Source organism: Dipodomys merriami, unplaced genomic scaffold (assembly GCF_024711535.1).
Source record: "Dipodomys merriami isolate MVZ:Mamm:240054 unplaced genomic scaffold, mDipMer1.0.p SCAF_3, whole genome shotgun sequence".
NCBI lineage: Eukaryota > Metazoa > Chordata > Mammalia > Rodentia > Heteromyidae > Dipodomys > Dipodomys merriami.
Genome location: NW_027204492.1, coordinates 112547758 through 112568616, shown reverse-complemented (window position 1 = coordinate 112568616; position 20859 = coordinate 112547758). Strand labels below are relative to the sequence as shown.

The 20859-nt window shown below is 35.6% G+C and overlaps 1 protein-coding gene across 5 annotated transcripts in view; it reads right to left on the bottom strand.

Annotated features, from left to right (window-relative positions):
• The window catches only part of Ap1s2 (adaptor related protein complex 1 subunit sigma 2), a 30617-nt gene that overhangs the window by 1835 nt on the left and 7923 nt on the right, over positions 1-20859 (bottom strand). Inside the window, exons 3-6 of one of the 5 annotated variants that reach the window (XM_070040815.1) lie at positions 17593-17701; positions 16735-16872; positions 6067-6155; positions 2939-4461 (exon numbers count right to left, since the gene is read on the bottom strand). In XM_070040815.1, the coding sequence (XP_069896916.1) occupies positions 6099-6155; positions 16735-16872; positions 17593-17701 (304 nt within the window). In that variant the 3' untranslated portion in view covers positions 2939-4461; positions 6067-6098. Of the gene's footprint in view, positions 1-72; positions 213-2938; positions 4462-6066; positions 6156-13964; positions 14063-16734; positions 16873-17592; positions 17702-20859 lie in introns of those variants that run through there. The other 4 variants (XR_011376081.1, XR_011376082.1, XM_070040817.1 and 1 more) reach the window with 4 other exon arrangements.

Below are 20859 nucleotides of genomic sequence, written 5' to 3'. Positions count from 1 at the left end.
TAGTCCATTAAATAAGGAAATATTATCTTACTGTTAAAAAAAAAATCTGCGAGTAAAAAGCAGCCTCCCCACCTCAAATTCCCTATGCTTCACCAATTTGTTTTTTGTTCCATGGATTTATAGAAATGACTTCCTCTTGAAATTTTCACTTTAAATGTTCACAGCAGTAATGTTTTAGAAATGGTCCTTCCAAGATCTCAGGGCAAACATCTCTGGAAGCCACATACAGAAGACAACAAACACTTTGAGAGAAAAGGAACTTGCTCAGCTGGCGATCTACCATTTAAGTCTTACTTCCAGCCCAGCCTTTTCTGGTTATTTTGGTGATGGAGTCAAGCAACCTTTTCTGCTCAAGCTGGCCTTGAAACATGATCCTCCTTACCTTAGCCTCCTGAGTAGCTGTGATTACAAGTGTGAACCACTGGCACCTGGCTCCAATATTTGTATTTAAATTTCAAAGGAAGACAAAACCAAGTTGCTAGGAAAAAAACCTATTTCAAACCATTTCCAAAGTGGCTAACTTTGCACATAACAAAATTTTTAAAAAGGCATGCAGATCAACTTTTAGGAATTACTAGTACTTTTGTAATTAAAAGGCAATATTATATTTTAATGGTGGATTAACAATGTAAATTTTTGATATTTAATAATAAACTTACTTTTGCATCCTAATTGTGGTACAGCACAAAACAAGGAAAAGTCTTATTAAATAATAAATTCATAGAACATCAGGTTTAATTATTATAAATCTCTTTACAGTATAACAATAAATTACTTAACCTTTATGATCAATTTCTATATTTGGAAATCAAGAATAACAGTACTACTTACCTTCATGTGTTGAGGTTAAGAGAATTTAAGTCTCAGTGCCTGATTTATAGAAAGTGCTTTAAAAAACATTAGCTGGTAAGTTAGAAAATTGAAAACAGAATGAAGGCATTTTAGTATTTAGTATCAAGTTAAATTACTGTAGCCAAAAACGTACATAGTGTGACCTGTTAATGTTTCTGTAGTAATGGAAATCTGGGTGGAAATGAGGTTGGTGAAAAAGTTTTTTTTTGTTTTTTTTGTTGGTTGTGGGGCTTGAACTCTGGGCCTTGGTACTATCCCTGAGCTCTTCAGCTCAAGGCGTGTGCTCTACCACTTGAGCCACAGCACCACTTCCGGTGTTCTGATGGTTACTTGGAGATAAGAGTCTCACGGACTTTCCTGCCTGTGCCGGCTTGGAACCGCAATCTTCAGATCTCGGCCTCCTGAGTAGCTAGGATTACAGGCAGGAGCCACTGACACCTGGCTTGAAAAGGTATTTTCTAAAGCGTAGTCTCATTATATATCCTTCCCAACTGAATTCACTTTATTCAGGTTATAAATTTAAAGATGGTGGATAAAAGAACGAATCGAGTATCACAATAATACAGTGAACAGTAAAAAAAAACTGTATGGCATTACTGTATGGCATTAAACGATCAGTTTTTAAAAAGCTAAGGAGGAAAAAAGCTGATAACTTGTTAAAAATTTAGAGATTTAAGACTTATCAACCAGATAGATATAATATGATGCTTGTCTGGTATCTAGTTCTAACAAACTAAACATACAAGACATTTTCTTCCAATTAGGAAAATCTGAACCAGATAGGAGAATTACTATTAACTTTGTTGGGTGTGGAACTACTGTTAGGTACCTAAGTAATATAGGTGAAATAGGAGGATGTCTCACTCTAAAATTCCAAGGCAAAACTAGAGGAATGTTCTTTAGTAAACAAATAGAATATTAAGTTGATGATTGGTGACATTGAGTGATGTGTACCTGAAGGTTCTTTATAGAATTCTCTGCATTTATGTCTTGAAGCTTTCATGATAGGTTATTTTTAAAGTCAAATGGAAAAGCAACCCTCTCAAACTCCATATATGCCAATTTCTTCCATTTATAATGCTTAGCCTTTAATCATTAAAATACACTGTGTAATATCTGAACCATATATTTAATATTTTAACTGTTATTTCCACTTAATATTGAGTAATGTTTAAAAGTTTAATGCAACCTTTAGCATGTTAATTAAAGGATGCCTTGAGTTGTATACAGTTTACACTCTAAGTTTATCTTGGTAAAAATGGCCCAGAGCTATTTTGTGGAGCCAATCAGATTTCTATTATATGCTCATTGCCTGCAGAATTTCTTAAGAATCATGATGCTTTTTGGATATGGATTATTTAAAATGTTTCTTTCCTAAAAAGCCTAGTTTCATTTACACACTTTACTCCTTTAAGACTGTAATTTGAACTTTTTTTTTGTCAGTCATGGGGCTTGAACTCTGGGCTTGGGCACTGTCCCTCACCTCTTGCTCTTCAGCTCAAAGTGAGCGCTTTACCACTTGAGCCACAGAGCCACTTCGGGTTTTCTAGTGGTTTATTGGATAAGAGTCTCACGGCTTTTCCTGCCTGGGCTGGCTTTGAACCACGATCCTAAGATCTCAGCCTCCTGAATAGCTAGGATGACAGGCGTGAGCCACCAGCGCCTGGCTTAATTTGAACCTTTTTTTTTTTTTTTTAACAAATTGTTTATAATATAAAATGTAATTTTCCTACAGGTTCACACTAAAATTGTAGCTCAAAATTATTTAGCAGAATTATTATCTAAAGTAGTAAAATCATAGGAACAGAAAGTTGAATGGTGTTTACCAAGGCCTGTGGGACCAAGAAATGGGGAGTGGTTGGTTTGATGGGTATAGTCACTTTTGCAAGATGAAAAAGTTCTGGAGATGTGTTGCATAACAATGTAAAAATACTTAATGCTACTGAACTATATACTTAGCAGTGCTTAAAATGAGGACTTGAATGTTAAATGTTTTAAAATCACATTGAAAAACAACCTGGAATAATACACATATAACATGTTATTTTATCAAAAGGGATGAAGAAGAAAAGGCCATTCACATGAGTTGAAGTACATGCAATACTTTTATTTTAGACATGCAAGGAAAGCTCTCTCAGTCTACTAATTTAAGCAAGCGGCTGTATACAGATAACCACAAAAAAGCCACATTTTGTTACAGCTCAGCACACAGCAACCAAAGCAATCAGGCAGGAGACAAAGCAAATTTATTTCTGCAGCATTAAAACCAGATGAACCATACTGCAGGACAGAGAAAGGAATGGAGAAAAACCAATGGAAATGAAAGACCAATGTTTCCCAATATTTCAAACATAGTACAACACAACACGAATGGTAAGAATGGAGATGACTCATCTGACCTGCCTAATACTAAGCTTGCTGCAAGCACATGTTCAAAGGTCTTTCAATGAGTGGTAGCTTTTAAAGTTAGTGTTTAGGACCAAATTTCTTAACCCAGGCTTCAAACTCTTTCGATCCAATTGATTAACTTGGTACTTTTCTTTTCATTATAAAATATGCTGAAAGTTTAACAGCATATACCATATTGGTCAAAATTAAAGTTTTGGGTATTCAGAAAGATACAACCCTAGTTAGCAAAAAATTAAGGATTTAAATGGAGGCTTATATTAGATAGCCATTAACTCATTAAATATAAGAATTTAGATACTGAAAAAATGAAAAATATTAGGCATTCTGTACTGTAATATTGTTATGGAAGGGCTACTACTAAGCCTTGTAGGACAAACTTTGCAGACATAGCTTTCCTAAAGGGATAATACTTTTATTTTTAGATGACTATGAAACTTTTTTTCCACTACTTTTTAAAATTTTTCTTTATTGTAAAGATGCTGTACAGAGGGGTTACAGTTACATGAGTAAGGGGAAAAAATTCTAAAAGGGATTGTTCAAGGTGGAGGCATGGCTCAAGTAGTAAAGCACCTCCTAAATGGATTATTTGAGTTTATTTTATAGCACAAGTCATGGAATAAATGTGGCACTGAAAAAAAAACTAAAAAGTTTCTTAAAAATCAAATGTTTTAACCACATAAATTTTTACAAAACATATCAGAACATATTGCTTCATACAGACTACAGTCACACTAAATAATTTCTTTTCTGGAACTGAAGATTAAACCACACTAAATATTATGGTACTGCTTATTTTGGACACAGTGCTTTAGCTCTATTTTCTTTGGTAAACATTAATGATTGCCAGGCTTTTCTTAGACAATTAATCCAGATGGTTCATTAATAATCACATACATGTTTTTAATGAATATTGCTCTTAATACTCACAGACCATATTTTGTCAAGAAAAAATTAAATCAGAAATGGATATCACATACAGAATGAAAATAAAACAGCAAAGTAGGGTACGAAAAGAGGAAACGTATACAGTCAAAAAGGTACTGGTTCTAGAAGTTCTATTATTATTTTACAAGACAATAAATCACCAAGCTGAGGATATTTTCTTTCATAAGTATATCAGCTCTATTTCCTCTGGTAAATTCTGCATACTCGATGAGTAGTCATTTAGTACACAGGGACATTAAAATATTCATGACGTGGCTACAAAAGAAATGCATATATTCTTATACACAATAGAAAAACTGATATCGACACAATCAGATTTATAGAACTTTTAAGTTAATAAAAATTTAAGGGGTTGTTTACTTTTGTTCTTTGGTTTATGACTGAATATTTAACTTCTTTTTGTTTTGTTTTTGTTTTTGTTTTTTTTTTTGGTCGGTCGTGGGGCTTGAACTCTGGGCTTGGGCACTGTCCTTGCGCTCTTCAGCTCAAGGCGAGTGCTCTACCACTTGAGCCACAGTGCCACTTCCTTTAACTTCTTTAATAATGCCCAGATCAAACTCACATTTCTATTATACATTTCTGTATGTAAGGGTAAACAAAATGTTGCTCCGTATTTACAAAGCAAGGTCTTTATTTCACTCTAAAGATTTTTCAGTGTAACTCAATAATGAGCAAACTGAAAGTTCAATTTGAATATTGCCTTTCACCAGCGCCTTCGGTTGATTGGGATTTTATTACACAAGCGAGATCCAGAGGGAACCTTTCCCCAAGAAAAAAGGAGAAATAACAAAAATCTATGAGTGTGACTTTGAGACTAAGTGTATTAATTTAAAAAAAACCTAGAATAGATGCTAAAGAATTCTCTAAACAGATTTGTTAAGGTGTCCATGCCCACAAATTTATCTAATGATATATTTCTCACATCAACAAGAAAAAATGGTACCGTGTGGTGAGGATCTTAATTTGACTCTAGAGGGTTGCAGATGGTTTCCTGGAATTAGACGCAAAGTTCTGAACAAATTTTCCTCAAGAGAGGACTCACCATCCTTCCAACTGCCCAAGGGATTACACCCCCATCAAAAGGCTGTGAATCCAAGAAGGCTAAAACTGCTTACATTAGTGTTTTGAAGTGTCCTCATTTGAACATTTATTCAAGTTGTAACTTTGAAATACTAGGCTACAAAAGCAGATACATTTTTTTTTGCCTTTCCTGGAGCTTGAACTCAGGGCCTGGGCATTGTTCCCTGACCTTTCGTGCTCAAGTCTAGTGCTCTACCATTGGAGCCATGGACTTTTCTGCCTGGGCTGGCTTCAAACAGTGATCCTTAGATCTCAGTCTCCTGAGTAGCTAGGATTAAAGGCAGGTGCTACTAGAGCCTAGCAATTTTATTTTTTCTTAAAGTAACAGAATGAAAGCTTATATCAGATAGTTCCTAAACCGCCTCCAAAACATCTTAAAAAGATAGCTTCCCTTTTTCTTCCACTCACAAAAATTCCACTCTAGATTTAAAAAAACTCAAGTAATTAAAATAATCGTATTAATCAATGCTTCACTTCCATAAGAAACTTTCATTGTTCATAGGAACATTGTGTTCTTATACCAGTGACATTAGCAATTTATAGTATTTAAGGATTTTCTGTGTCACAGAACTTCAATTCCAATAGTCTATGTAAAAAAAATAAATTATAAAAAAAACCTGTAACTTATATTAAAAAAACTCTATGAAAACATCAACTTCAGAAAAGAAAATTAGAACTCTTCCCTTGGGATTTAGTCATAGCCTTTTCAAGTAATGCTATAATATAATCAACAAACTTAACACAAGTATAATGACAAACTGAATTCACATATCCTATTACATTTTGATGCAGTCAGTATTCCAGCACGTATTCTAGTATGCTTTCTTACACCAATGAAAATGCTTGCTGTGATACATATTCTCTGTTTTCTGGAGAAAGAACAAGAAAAGTCTGTCAAATAACCTTTCATCTAAGTATCAATTCTTTGCCTTTATATTATAGTTCTTAATCTTTTAAAAATTCCTCTTAATTTTATGTCACATCAGTCACAAAAGAGAAAGATGGTTTCCCAAGCAGGGCTGAGTAGTCATTCCTCTCTAAATGAAACTTGTATTATGAGTGAGGACAGGTTCTCTATGGACCGTTGTAAAATGTGACCACTCCAGCCACTGCCATCAGCCTTTATCTGCTGGGAATTTTACTGCCTATGAGTTGATGGTAAGCCAAATTATTCTATATAGCGAATGATCTAGACTACTATACTGAAACAAGAAATTAGCAGCCACCAATTGTGAAAGGACACTCTCCTTAGTAGGAAACCCTTCTTTAATGGGAAAACATCCTTCACAAAGAAAAGGAACCCTAAAATGCACAGAAATAATTAATGAATGTTATCTACTTTTAAGTTGCTCTCACAGGCATTAAGTAACGCCCCACTTCAGACTGCTGGACTCTGAAGAAGTTCTGCTACAAATAAATACCTTAATGATCATTGAACCTTTCAATCTGACTTCAAGGTACGTAAATATGCCCATAACTAACTAAGATTTTTTTCTCTTCTACGTGGAGTAATAGTAGATGCAATATAAACTCTAGTGATCCCAGCCCTTATAACACTTATCATTTCCATCCCAGGAAAAAAAATTGTATTATTTAAGAATAATGTAATTCCTCAATTATATTTAAAGGTCAGTACATAGGGACGGTGTAGCACTAGACCTACTCTTTTACTCTTCCCATAGACAGGGACATGGACACTTTTGGAAATCGTAAGTGGTGTATTTCTGAATATACCAAAATACCTGTGATTTAAGGGGGAGAAAGGACAGCATATTAGTGCAGAAAAAAATTTAGTGCAATTATTGTATTGGATAAATATAAGCCACAAGTTGCCTTTAATACACATTTTCTCTCTCTCTCTCTCTCTCTGTGTGTGTGTGTGTGTGTGTGTGTGTGTGTGTGTGTGTGTGTGTGTGTATACACCAGGGTTTGAACTCAGGGCCTCATACTTGCCAGCCAAGAGGTCTTACCACTGAGCCACATCTCCAAAGCTTTCATATACTGGTTGTTTTTGAGATTCCTGCCACGGCATGGGCCTACATCATGACCTGCCCACATTAGACTTCCCATGGTGGCTAGGATGACAAGCCTGCACCACGTTTAGCTCTCTATTGAAAATGGGTCTCATGAACTATCTGCCTAGGTTGGCTTTGAACCTTGATCTTCCCAATCTCAGCCTCCCAAATGGCAAAGATAATAGGTGTGAGACATTGATGCCTTGCTAGGACAGATTCGTTAGAGACTTTTTGTTCTGAGTAAAGATGGTAAGTATATTATATTCAACCTGAAATACGCCTTTGGCTCGGGGAAATCCTTTTACTAACTTGCTCCTTACTAAATTTATTGCCAATCATCTACTCTCCTCAGTTGTCTATCCTTCCCTCCCCAGTCCTCAATGGTTCTTCTCTAGATGATGTCAACTTTCAAGGCGAAGAAAAGGACAACAATTTGTAATTTTCCTCATCTAACTCATGAATAAAAAAATCTACAGCTTTCTCCCATTATGGCCTCATGATAAAGGACAAAGACTTTCTTCACTTAAACCAATGCTTTATTTGTCGGTTGTGGGGCTTGAACTCAGGGCCTGGGTCCCTGAACTCAGGCTGTCCCTGAGCCTCTTTGTGCTCTAGCACTCTACTACTTGGGTCACAATGCCACCTCTGGTTTTTGACTGGTTAATTGGAGATAAGAGTCTAACCGGTACTTTTCTGTCTGGGCTGACTTCAAACTATGAACCTCAGATCTCAGCCTCTTGAGTAGCTAGGATTACATGTGTGAGTCACAGGTGCCTGGTTTAAACCAGTACTTTTGACTCCATTCCCATTACCCCTCCCAATATAGTATACCTCCCCTTATTCTTATTCTTATTCTTATCACTCTCACCATCAGAATCTTCTCCTTAGTACATATACATGCATCTTCAACTCTGTGTCATAATTCCCTATCAAAAGGACCAAATGTAATGGGAACTATTGTGTAAGAAACACTGAAGACAGGAACTAAGTTATATCTATTCTCAAAGTCATCTACCTTCTCAAGAAAAGTAAAACTATTACCACAACATTTCCTAGACATTCACCAGAGCAGGCTTATGATTCCAAAGAAAAGGCAACTAGAAAGTGGTAGAAAGCTATAATAATGACTGGGATGCTTAAGTCCCTTTGAGAACAGCAGAGCTAAAGTAAACTAATGGTACCAGTCCCTGGTGTGTAGAGCTAGGAACAAACATCGTCTCTTTGTTTCTAGTATACAATGTAATAAAGTGCTCTTGTTTGTCCTTGATGTTTCAGAACACAGTAGTTAGGTCTGTGGGTTGCCCCTAACAGAATTGTGTGGCAACTCTGGAACTCTATTCATTGGGTTAAAGGCCTAAAGGGTCAAAGAATATTCTTACTCAGCAAGATCTACTTAGAACAATGAAGTATAAAAAAAGAAGTGAATTGTGTGTGTGTGTGTGTGTGTGTGTGTGCGCGCGCCAGCACTTTTTGAGGGGGCTTGAATTCAGAGCCCCATACTCTTACTTAGCTTTCTTGCTCATAAGATAGTTCTCTAACACTGAAACCACACCTGCCTCCAGTCCAGAATTTGGTTGGTTAAATGGAGATGGAGTATTGCAGATTCTTTTTTATGCCTGGACTGGCTCTGAATTTAAATCCTCAGAGTTTAGCCTCCTTAAGTAGCTAGAATTTCAGGGGTGAGCCACTGGTGCCCAGCTAGAAGCAAAAACACTTTTAAAGAGACCTTTTGGATAATAAAACTCATGGGGTCAGTCTTATTTCATGAGCATTTGTGAATTATTAAAGTCTAAAGTTTTTTTTTGAAATCACATGAACCATAAGTGGAAAACTATATGGTTTTACCAAATGATGTCTAAAATGGGCACAGGAGATAGTACTTCATGCGCTGCACATTTATTTTAATAAATTCTACCTTAGTCTTACCATGTTTTCATTTGCTCTGAGCATTTTCCCACTAAACATTTGCAATACTAAACATGCTGTTTTATACTTCTTAAAAAGGGAGGGAGAAACTTTAAACATTTCCACAATTAATATTTAAAGTTAGCTAATATGCTGCTACGAGATTGTTTTCTCATTTGATATGCCTTGAGGATCTTTCCATATCATTACAAAGAAAATCGATCTTACTTTTCTTAGCCATGTTTATAGTTGGATGTATGATTGTGTTGTAATTTTTCTTAACCTTATTTCTCACTGAGGGACATGTGGTAAGTCCTAATGGCTAAATAGTATACTGAGCCTATGCTCATATATACATTGTATATTTCTGTTGGATAAATTGTTGTGGTTAATGGGCCAAAAGGTATACACATAATAGGTACACCAAACTTGTCCTTTGCAAGACAAAGAGTGTCTCTTATCCTTGCCAATCCAAGAAAAAACAAACAAGCAAAAGGTCTAGCTGCTTTCCCTCATTTGTGGTAGCTATAATAAGCCTAGAAACCTATAAGTAAACACATTGGGCAGTGTGCAAGTGGTTACAAGTGAATAAGTAGACTCTATGGAGGGCTTTGACCAAAGTCACAGTCCAACAAAATAAGCACCAGGAAATGAGTACTTGAAAGAGGGAGGATGAGGCCAAGGAGAGAAGGGTAGACAAATGAAGGGGGGCAGGGAGGGAGAATGCAGTCAAGAACTAATAGTATATACCACAAAACTAAGAAAACTAAGGGAAGGGGTGGGGTGAAGGAGGGTAAGAATGGCAAAGGTGGTGATACTGATCACACTGATTTAGATGTACTGAATTCCTAAACTGCTTTGTTAAATGGCATCTCCTTTGTACAACTACTTAAAGATAATAAAAATTTAAGTATTAAAATGGGTGTATTTGCCAGTAAAAAAGGTCTTGTTGGTATTTTAATTGCATTCTAATATAAGGAGAATTTCTTTTATCTTTCATTTCATTCATCTTTTATTCTTTTCATCTTTCATTTTGCCTTTCTTTCTTCTGTGAATTATTCATGCCCTCTGCTATGTTTTTTTCCTTTTCTACTGGGCTGTTCATCTATTTCTATTATTTTTGTCTTAAAAGTAACCACAGGAGTTAACTTTACTATGTTCTTTTAGCTGTTCTAATCTGTTATTGTAAGGCATAGACATAAATTACTCTTTGACAGCTACATTTTTTTACAGTAAAAAAACCAGAAAATTTTCAGCTTAGCAAATACAATTTTAGACTGTTATGAAATATTTTGAGCAGCACTGTTTGTCTTAAAATGCTGTAAATTAAATCAATGTTTCCCAAACATAAAAGATTTTTCAGAGTCAAAGAACTTCAAACTCTAAATATTTTTGCCAAGTAAATCCTTTAAAGCCAACAGAGTACAATAGAACAAGAGCAAAAAAGTCTATCTCTACAGCAAAAGAAAAGTCTGTGTGTATAAATTCTAGTCATTGAATCTATTTTTCCTTTAAGAAGTGATTGAATCCCTAAGGGAGATAGAGAAATCAGCAGAAAATTCAAAAGGGCTCTGCTTGCCTGCAGGGTAGACTCAATTCTATTTCCACACACAAACTCAATTACCTTAATAGAAACAAATAGATCTGGTTGTTGTTGAAGAAATGAGATTATATGTTGATGTCCCACTAGCTTTGCTGTAGATTAGGTTCTAAAGTCAACCACAGATTACCTCTCTAGACCATGTTTATCAAGTAAACATAATTTCAGTGAATCACAGGTGAGATTAGACATTTATGTGTTTATTAGCATGTAAGTCCTTCTTTCACAATTCTTAGGTTTCCTTCTCCCCTCTTCCTTTTGCTTTTTTTTTTTTTTTAGTACTGGAGCATGAATTCAGGACCTCATACTCTTGCATGTCAAGGTTGCTGCTTTGCTTTTCTGGCTTTCTGCTAGTTTCATATAGCAATTCTCAGATCTCAGCTTCCAGAAAGGCTAGAATTATAGGCATGAGCTACTGGAGCCCAGCTCCCCTCTTTCTTTTGCATTTTTGACCAACTTTCAGGCAACTAAGCTGTATACTACATATACCACTGAAAAGATGCAACAGACTATAAGTGTAAATGGAATTTTTATTCCATGGTGTTAAATTGAACTAGGGTTTCTCAACTCAAGACACAACTGACATTGGGGAAGAGATAATTCCTTGGGGGTTCCTGTTAACTGCAGAATATTCAGTAGTGTCTTTAGACTTTATGTATGATAGGCCAATAGTGATGTGTCCAGCATAGCTCAATGGACCCTGAGAGGACACGGCTGCCCCTCCTCCAACCATGAGAATTTCTGAGCTAATCAATCTACTAGGCTCTAGTTGGTGGATAAGAGTATAGTCTACTGTGCTTGCTTGCATTTGCTCATTTTTTTATAACAGAAATTTTTAATTTTTGAAAAAAAGCAACACAGGAAACAAAGAAATTATAATAGTAAGGGAAAAACTTCAAACTTAGAAGAATTTCACAAAGTAATGAAAAGATCGCCCAACCAGCTGGAATATGCTCTTTGCAGGTCCCAATGCTAGAGTTCATGAGTTCAAGGAAGTAGGTCAAGAGAAGTATTAAAAAAAAATAACAGGGGCTGGGAAGGTGGCTCAGTGGTAGAGTGCTTGCTTTGCATGCATGAGGCCCTGGGTTCCATTTCTCAGCACCACATAAGCAGAAAAAGCTGGAAGTGGCACTGTGGCCAAATGGTAGAGTGCTAGCCTTGAGCTGAGGAGCTGAGGGACAGCGCCCAGGCCCAGAGTTCAGGCCCCAGAACCGACAAACAAAAAACAAAAAACAAACAAACGAAAACCCAGATTGGTAAATGGGAAACCACAAAATAGGAAAGGAGAGTATTATGCAATAAAGTTTTCTACTCTGTTTATTATTATGGCCTAAAAATGCTTTTATTATTATGGGCTCTATTAAAAACTTGTGAAATCAAACTTAACGTTATTACATATTTAAATTATTCCAACTTTTCATCATTAGAAACAGTCCAGAGTAGCAAAAAGTGATTCACAGTGAGCTAGAAAAGAAACATCAAGGAGAGGGGGAATTTTCTAAAGTCTTTTAGGAAAAAGACTAATATATGCAAACATTTTTATTCTGTGTCCCCTTCTGGATTGTACAACTTGAGCACCAACATAACAAACCTTGTCTCGAATTTGTTCTGCAGCCCCCATTCAGTTTATTAAAAAAAAATTGAAATACACTGCAATAAAAGACCACAACTTTGTTTAACTTTTGACTAGTGAAAATAAAGGGGTTTAAGGCTAAAATATTTTTCTATAAACAGTGGCAATTACAAAGGAATTATAGGAGTTTGTCTTATTAGAGCAAATTCTAAAACTATTTCTATCAAAATGTTTTGTGCTGGTAATATTATTGTATATATTTTAAAAACATCTAACTCTTAAAATTATTTGAAGCTGGGTACCAGAGGCTGTAATTCTACCTACTCAGAAAACTGAGATCTGAGGATCATGATTCAAAGCCAGCTGGGATAGTCTGTGAGACTCTTTTTTTTTTTTTTTTTTTGGGAGTCCGGTTGTGGGGCCTGAACTCTGGGCCTGGGCGTTGTCCCTCAGCTCTTCAGCTCAACGCTAGCGCTCTACCACTTGAGCCACAGCGCCACTTCTGGCTTTTTTCTTTTTCTGCTTATGTGCTGAGGAATCAAACCCAGAGCCTCATGCACGCAAGGCAAGTGCTGTACCACTGAGCCACCTTCCCAGCCCCGTCTGTGAGACTCTATCTCCAATTAACCACCAAAAAGCCAGAAGTGGGGCTGTGGCTCAAGTAGTAGAGTACTTTTTGCTTTTAGCATAAAGGCTCAGGGACAGTGCCCTGAATTCAAGCCCTAGGACTAGTGCAAAAAAAATTAAGATATTCTGTGCTTTCTGTTTGGAGATAGGGTCTTGCTATGTAGCTCAGGCTAGTCTTGAACTAGGGATCCTGCAGCCTCAGTCTCCCACCACCCAGCCCAGGTAAGATATTCTTGAATTTGACTAATATACTCAAGTATTCTTAATTAGCAAGATTTATCTTTAAAAATTTACATATTCACTTAATGTTTTTACTTTAATGCTATTGTTATTAATCATATTTACTTAAAATATTTTCTTTAAAATATTAAGTTATAAAGTCTTCCTTATTTTCTTAAAGACCACATTTTCTTCTAACACTCTTACCTCTCCATTTTTATGTAGTCCCATAGATTATTACTTAAAAATATAGGGATAGCATAATACTAAGATATATCATGTAGGTCCAGCACTAAACCAAATCAATTTTAGCAGTGGTAATTCTCCTTAGAGAACCACTTTTTAGACAAGGAAGACAAACGCCTGCAAACACAGTAAATCTATTCATAATATGTAGCATCTTCAAGTCGAAGCAAATTTTGGGGTACCTCACTTCTTTTCCATTTCACAGATTGCTTTAGTGAAAAACAATACCAACAGCCAACAAAGCTTAAAGGAAAAAAACCACCACAAATTTCAAAATAATGCTGTTAGTATAAAAAAGAAAGGTTGACACATCTCAAAGCATGTCTCCACTGTCATGCAGCTACCCATGAGGGTTAAAGCCCAATGTCCAGTATTTAAATATTTGATCTTCACAGATCAAGCCAGGACTTGAAATCATCTCAACGTGCAACAGTCGTTTTTGCATAGCACCCCATTTTATCCATGCCACAAAAATGGTAAATTTAGTAGTTACCAATAAATATGTTGGGGGGGGGCAAAGAGACTAAAGCCTTAGACTTTTCTTTATCATAAGATATCCTCAGACAAACCTCCCCATTCTTCATTCTGGCTCTATAAAATTAAGGAGTAGAGAAAAACTGGTTAAGTGCCCAACTTTACAGAAAAAAAAGCCACACTACTACTTCCTTTGTCATGTGTGTGTGCCTATAAAATAAATCAAATTGCATTATTCCCCACCTTACCCACACACAACCTAGTTCAGAATGGGTATGTGGGGGGGAGGGGGGAGAAATAATCCCAACATTGCATAAAGTATCAATTTAGTAATCTTAGCATGTCATACCTTAATAATTTAAGAATCAACTGTAGTGCCGGTGGCATGTTAAGATGACATGTTCTAAATGTTAATCAAACATGAAAAATTGGATAATTGGCCAATTTCAGGACTTCCCTCCCAAATCTAATTATGTATTCATACAACCAAATAACAAAAGGAATAAAATTCAGCCTACAGATGCTAAAAATAATTCTTTGTATATAAAGTAATTAAGCAGAAGGAAAAAAATGTGTTATTAAATCATGTCTACTGATCTGTTAGTAATTATTATTTAAATCATAATTATTTTATGCTCTTATTACTAACCATAATGTACTAATAGAAAATCAAGTTTAGCCACTGACCATCTACTCTCTTTGCCAATAAAGATGAAAGACTATAACACATCTCATTAAAACAAATTGAGTAAAGGAAAAAAACCTCAAGAAAGTTTTCTTATAGAAAATTTTGTCTTATAGAAAGGCACATTTCTCAATTTAAACATTAATTAAAACCAAAATTATTTTATGATTTGCATATACTTTTAGCCAACAGATATACATTCCTTGTAAATTCAAAGTCATTTTTAGAGCTTAGAAATAATCCAAATAAAAGACTCGACGCTATCTAGAAAAGACAGTACACATGAAAGATTAAATTAAAAATAAATTAGTCTTTCTACTACAAATTTAAGGCTTTATTTACATTTTTACAAGCAAAATCACTCCACAGAACATTAACTAACTTAACACTATATCCTGAACTATAAGACCTAAAGCTGCTATTATAGATGTAGGCTTTTTAATAAGTACAACAATAAATGATTTAAGATACTATTTATATCTATCTACATTTCCAATACTGTGGACAATAAGAATTCATTGCCTAAGAAGTCATATATGACATATACTCTTTCAGTAACATTTTTGTCCCCTAGTGTATTAATATTTAATAATGCTACCAGGTATTAACAGCATCATTGAGGTATTATAAAGTTGCAATTTCCCAGCAGTACTTAAAAAATAATCCAGGCACAAGGAGATATCAGTGCCCTATACATTTCTCTCTAGGAAACATATTACATATTACATATTACAGCAATGACTTTAAAAATGCTTTAAAAGCAAATGTAGTTAACCAGAAAATTAGGAAATATTTGCATGCTGGCTTCTGAAAGAAAGAGGGTTGCCAACACTTCACATTTGTAGGTACCCTAACCACCCTTTTAGTAAATGTAAGAGATCATTAAATGCACAATGTTTTCTAACAGCTGTTTATACTCTAAATGATGTTATTTTGTAGTCCCTACAACTGACGGGTGCAGGGGATATCCCTACTAATTCCCTCCTTCTCACCAAGAATAACAGTAATACAATTTCACTGGAAAACTAGTTACCTTTCTCCTGTAATTTTGTTCTCTTAAAGCTTGTCATTGCTGTAATAAGAGAAATGCTTAAAAATGAATCTAAAATCTGCTTTAGCAATTAACAAAGAGCAAACTGATGAACAAATATGTAATGCACAAGAAGAGGCTAAAGTAAGCTGAATATAGAAAATGATCATTTGTTTCTGCAAAATGAACCTGTGTTCAAGGCGTTTTCTATATATGTACATATACTTAATACTTAATGTAAGCATACTATGTTTTGTATATTTACTAAGCTCTTCTCATGATGTAAACTTTCTATAAGACAGCAGTCATAGCTAGCTCATTATAATCTAATTTAGTACCTAAATCAGAGTATCATCAAAATTTAAATTTCAGAACTAGAAAGTATATAAGCATTGAACCCATGACCAGCACAGGATGACAGTGGCAATTAGAAAGGGAAAGGTTTGTTACGATTCTGGAATATGGAGGTTAAGAGAAGAAGATAAGAATGTTGACAGAAAATAGTTTGTTATTTATAAAGAACAAAGAGAAATACAAATGACTTTTTTGTGTGTTTTGCTAACACAAAATCAGAGAGGTCCACAGAAAGTCTAATTTGAAAACACTACCATTTGCTTGGCTACATTTACACTTAATGGACATGAGGTGAAAATATGAATCAATTTGGAATGAAAATGCCATAATTTCACAGTCAACTTCAAATTATCCACACTAATGAAAAATGTATTGATCTTAAGTGACTCCACACAATGGATGGAGAGTTCTCAACTTATTGTTACTTTTGTCCAATCATTTCCTTCCTTATGATAGGTTAGAAAACAGTGTTTTAGGGCCCCAAAATGGGCTATCCAGAATAAGCCGGACCGATAGAGTATTTTGAAAATGAACTATCCATCCATAGATAACTGAGTTGATGTGACTGACACGTATTCCAATCAATAAATTGCACATAGACACTACTCATGCCAAGCATGCTGAAACTACTGAATGATTCGGAAACCAAGAATGATCACTGAGACTTCCCTAGCAAGAGCCAAACATGCTACTGCCTAGATAGAAGAACAAGTAGCTTACCTCTTGCAGTAGATCAGCTTGTTCAATTGCTTTAAGGACATTTTTCTTGGATGTCTCCTGCACTTCCCCTCCCAAAAGAAACTCATCCAAAATAAAATAAGCCTTCTCAAAATTAAAGATAATATCAAGTTCACACACCTGAAAAGCAAATCAATAAATAAGGCCAAAATCCAGAAGCCTGTTAAACTTTTAAGGCAAAGATGCTGATTCATGTTCAGATATGGAATAAAATGTAAGCAGAGAGAATCAATCTTAATTCGTTCTGAAAGTGGCAGTCATGCTAAGCATCATTGATTTCAGTAAGCTTAATTTTCGAATCTCAAGTATGTGAAAACACACTGCCTCTAAGATAAACAGGTCCCACAACTTTCCTCCCAGCATAAATTAATAATTTCTTTTTCTTTTTTGTCTGGTCGTGGGGCCTGAACTCTGGGCCTGGGCGCTGTCCCTCAGCTCTTCAGCTCAAGGCTAGCGCTCTACCACTTGAGCCACAGCACCACTTCTGGCTTTTTTTTTCTGCTTATGTGGTGCTGAGGAATTGTGAGCCAACTTCCCAGCCCTAAATTAATAATTTCTGACTCATCACTTAGGTTTTAAAACATATTTCCTTGATAATGTGATTGAACTGCTAACCGAATCTGAATTCGATACAAAGTTTCAGAATATTAATGTGTGCAGTAAGACTCTTCTTTATCTTACTAGAATTCATTCACATCATAATTAAATGTAGGTGTGAAGGGCCAGCACTCATGGAAGTTAACTGATCAGATGTCATGTCTTTTCCCCATATTTAGAATCTTCAAGACAACTAAATGATACACTTTTGGGGAAAAAGATGAACAACAAAATACTACTCACACTCCCAAAGTACTTGTCAAGTAATTCCACATAACGATGGATTATTTCCAGGGTAATTAGCTCATTGTCCTGATCCTCAATTGCACAGCAGAAATACAGACTAGCATATCTACAATAAAACACAAATGGGGGAAAATATTACACTAGCATCACACTTTCTAAAGACATTTTCATGTCCTGCTAGAAAGGCCTCATGCTATAAGCAGGTTTATTTCTTCTTTTACAATAGCACATCATTTGAATAGCTTGTATGTAATAAAATACAAATATGGAACACATGTTTCCCCAATCATCACATATTTTAAATATATTTTCATGGCCTACTGTTAAGACTTCATGCTATTATCATATTTCTTGTTCTCCGATACTACAAAAGTAATAGCACATTAGAGAAAAAATTAAAAGCATAGGCAGGCCAAAAGAAAGAAAAATTACTTAATCGTATCACATAGAAAAACCAAGCCCATCTATGTACCATTATCAAATCACAGAAGAGAACAAACGCTAAGAATCTTCGCCCGTACCCTCTTGCAGTTACAATCTCTTACCTCTAGGGGGAACCACCACCTTACTTTTTAACAGTATAGCATTTTTTTTTTTTAAGATTTCTAGGATTATAAACTTCAAGAACAGATTCAAGTAATTTAGAAGTTAGAAACAAAGTACATAAAGTTATTATCAGTTCAGAAAAACTGAAACCTGTCCTTAAAATGTCCAAGCTCTATACTATTGAAATGTATTACACCAGAAAGATGAACAAGGCTAGGGAATTCATTTTGTCTTCAAATTAGGATTCTGATACATGGGACTGGGTCCTGCTTGACTAAAAAATAACAAAAACAAACTTATTAATGAACAACCTTGTGATTTAGCAAGCCCTTTGAAGGAGACTGAAGGAGTTGGTCTAAGGAGCACTTAAACACAATAGATAAGTACTACTCATAAAATTAGTGTAAAATAATATACAGAAAACCACACCCAACCTGAGTTTAAGGATTCAATGAATTCCTGCCTTTTGCTATAAAGATAGCCTCAAATTTATACAGAAACAATAATTTAAATATTATCAAAACCACTTTGATGTGATTTTTTTCCCAATGCTGAAGATGGAACCCAGGGCCTTGTGCATTCCAGGCAAATCACTCTACCATGGAGCTACATCTCTAGTCCTTGTTTTGGAAATGGTCTCACTATGCAGCTCAGGCTGGCTATGAAGTTGGGATCCTCCTGCCTCTGCTTCCCAAGGAATATGTACCACTACATCTGGTTTCTATTCGCTCCTTTCAATAGCAAGTAATCCTTGATAACAGATTTTTTTTTAAAAAAAAATCAATGAGTCCAAAGTACTACTAGGATGAAAAATACAATCTCCTACCTTCACTTAAAATCCAGGCCACTTTCTACCATACTAATTCTTGTGCTATATATTATCTTTTTGGGTATTTTAACTTACTTTAATATTCAGTAAGTTATTTAAAATTGTGGCTCTTCCATAGTAGAAATGTAAATGTATCTTCTTTTTTATGTATCTGTATGTGTGTGTGTGAGGGAGGGAGGGAGGGGGAAAGGGGCAGGGGGGGACAGAGGGGGGAGAAAGAGGGGAAGGGAGAGAGAGGGGTAGAGGGGGAGAGAGAGAGAGAGAGAGGGAGAGAGAGAGAGAGAGAGAGAGAGAGAGAGAGAGAGAGAGAGAGAGAGAGAGAGAGAGAGAGAGAGAGAGAGAGAGAGAGAGAGAAAGTGTTTTGGGGCCTGCACCAAGGGTCTAAGCACTGTCCTTTAACCTTTTTTTTTTTTTTCTCTCAAATCTGGCATTCTACACTTGAGCTATAGTTCTACTTCTAGCCTTTTGGTAGTTAATTGGAGATAAGAATCTCATGGATTTTCTGGCCTGGCCTCAGCTTTCTGTGTAGGTAAGATTACAGACATGACGCACTAGCACCCAGCAAGTTCATGTATCATCTTTAAGGGAATAAACATTGTGGCAAACAAAATATGGCACCACCTCCAAATTTAACAAAGTGCTTCCTCTCTTTCCAGTCATTACCCAATTTTTGTTTATATGATTAAAATGCAATGGGATATTCCAACTGTTCATTCTCCCTAAGCTAGACTCTTCAATAGAATTTGGAGAAATGGATGCAAATGATACATAAGATTTCCTGAAAAAACTAAAAGTGACATAAAAATGGTCGAAGAAAACCAGACATGAGTAGCTCAAATGAACAGAATGCTAGACAACTGTATTACAGAAATTACTAATTTCTGAGCAAAATTATTTATTTTTAAGATTTCCCTAATGCTACTGTTGGACAATCCAATGTGTATACCATCCTTGCTTCTTATCCATAGTACTGCTTCTTGCAAATAAACAGTACTTAGCCAGCTGCCAAGGACTCAGGCCTGTTATCCTTGCTACTCAGAAGACTGTGATCTGAGGACTGAGGTTCCAAGTCAGCCAGGGAAGACAAATCCCTGAAGCTGTCATCTCCAATTCAGCAGTAAAAAGTCAGAAATAAGAGGCATAGTTCAAGTGGTTGAGTTCCCGCCTTGACAAGTGAAAATGTGAGGCTCTGAGTTCAATCCCCAGTACTGGCCACAAAATAAAATAATAAAATAATAAAATAAATGGTGCGTAAGAATCAAAGGTCCTAAGTTATGCAACTTAAAAACATGGATGTAAAATCATCAAGAAAACCAATATTATTCTTAGAAATGTAAAACTTACCCCGATACTATCTAATTTTCTGTTGGTTTATTTTCAGTGGTGGGGATTGAACTCAGGGTCTAGCATATGCTATCACTGCATTATACTCTCAGCCCTCTCAATGTTTACTTTTGCCAAGAATGGAAAAAGAGCCATCAAATTAAAGAATTCTTCCTTTGAAGTGAACAGATAATAATCAGGATGCTAAGAACACCATTTTTCAGAAAGAATAAAAGCACAGTAAGTGGTACTACTGACTGAGTTCTCAATAGAAGAACTCAATGCTAGCTGTAGGTTTTACATACTTTACCATTTTAATCTTCAAAACAACCCTATAAAGGATACCATTATTATTTGCAGGCTTGAGTAACCTGCTCAGAACATAAATTTGACCCAAGAGCCCAAGTTATACATATAAAACCACTGTTACTAAATATATTAAAATAATATTGAGCTTGGCACAAACAAAATGTACTCAAAGCAATACTTTAAGAGCTTTGAAGAAGTTAAAACAAAGTCATACTGATTTAGTAAAAGATTACCAAGAGAGCATGAATTGTACTCCC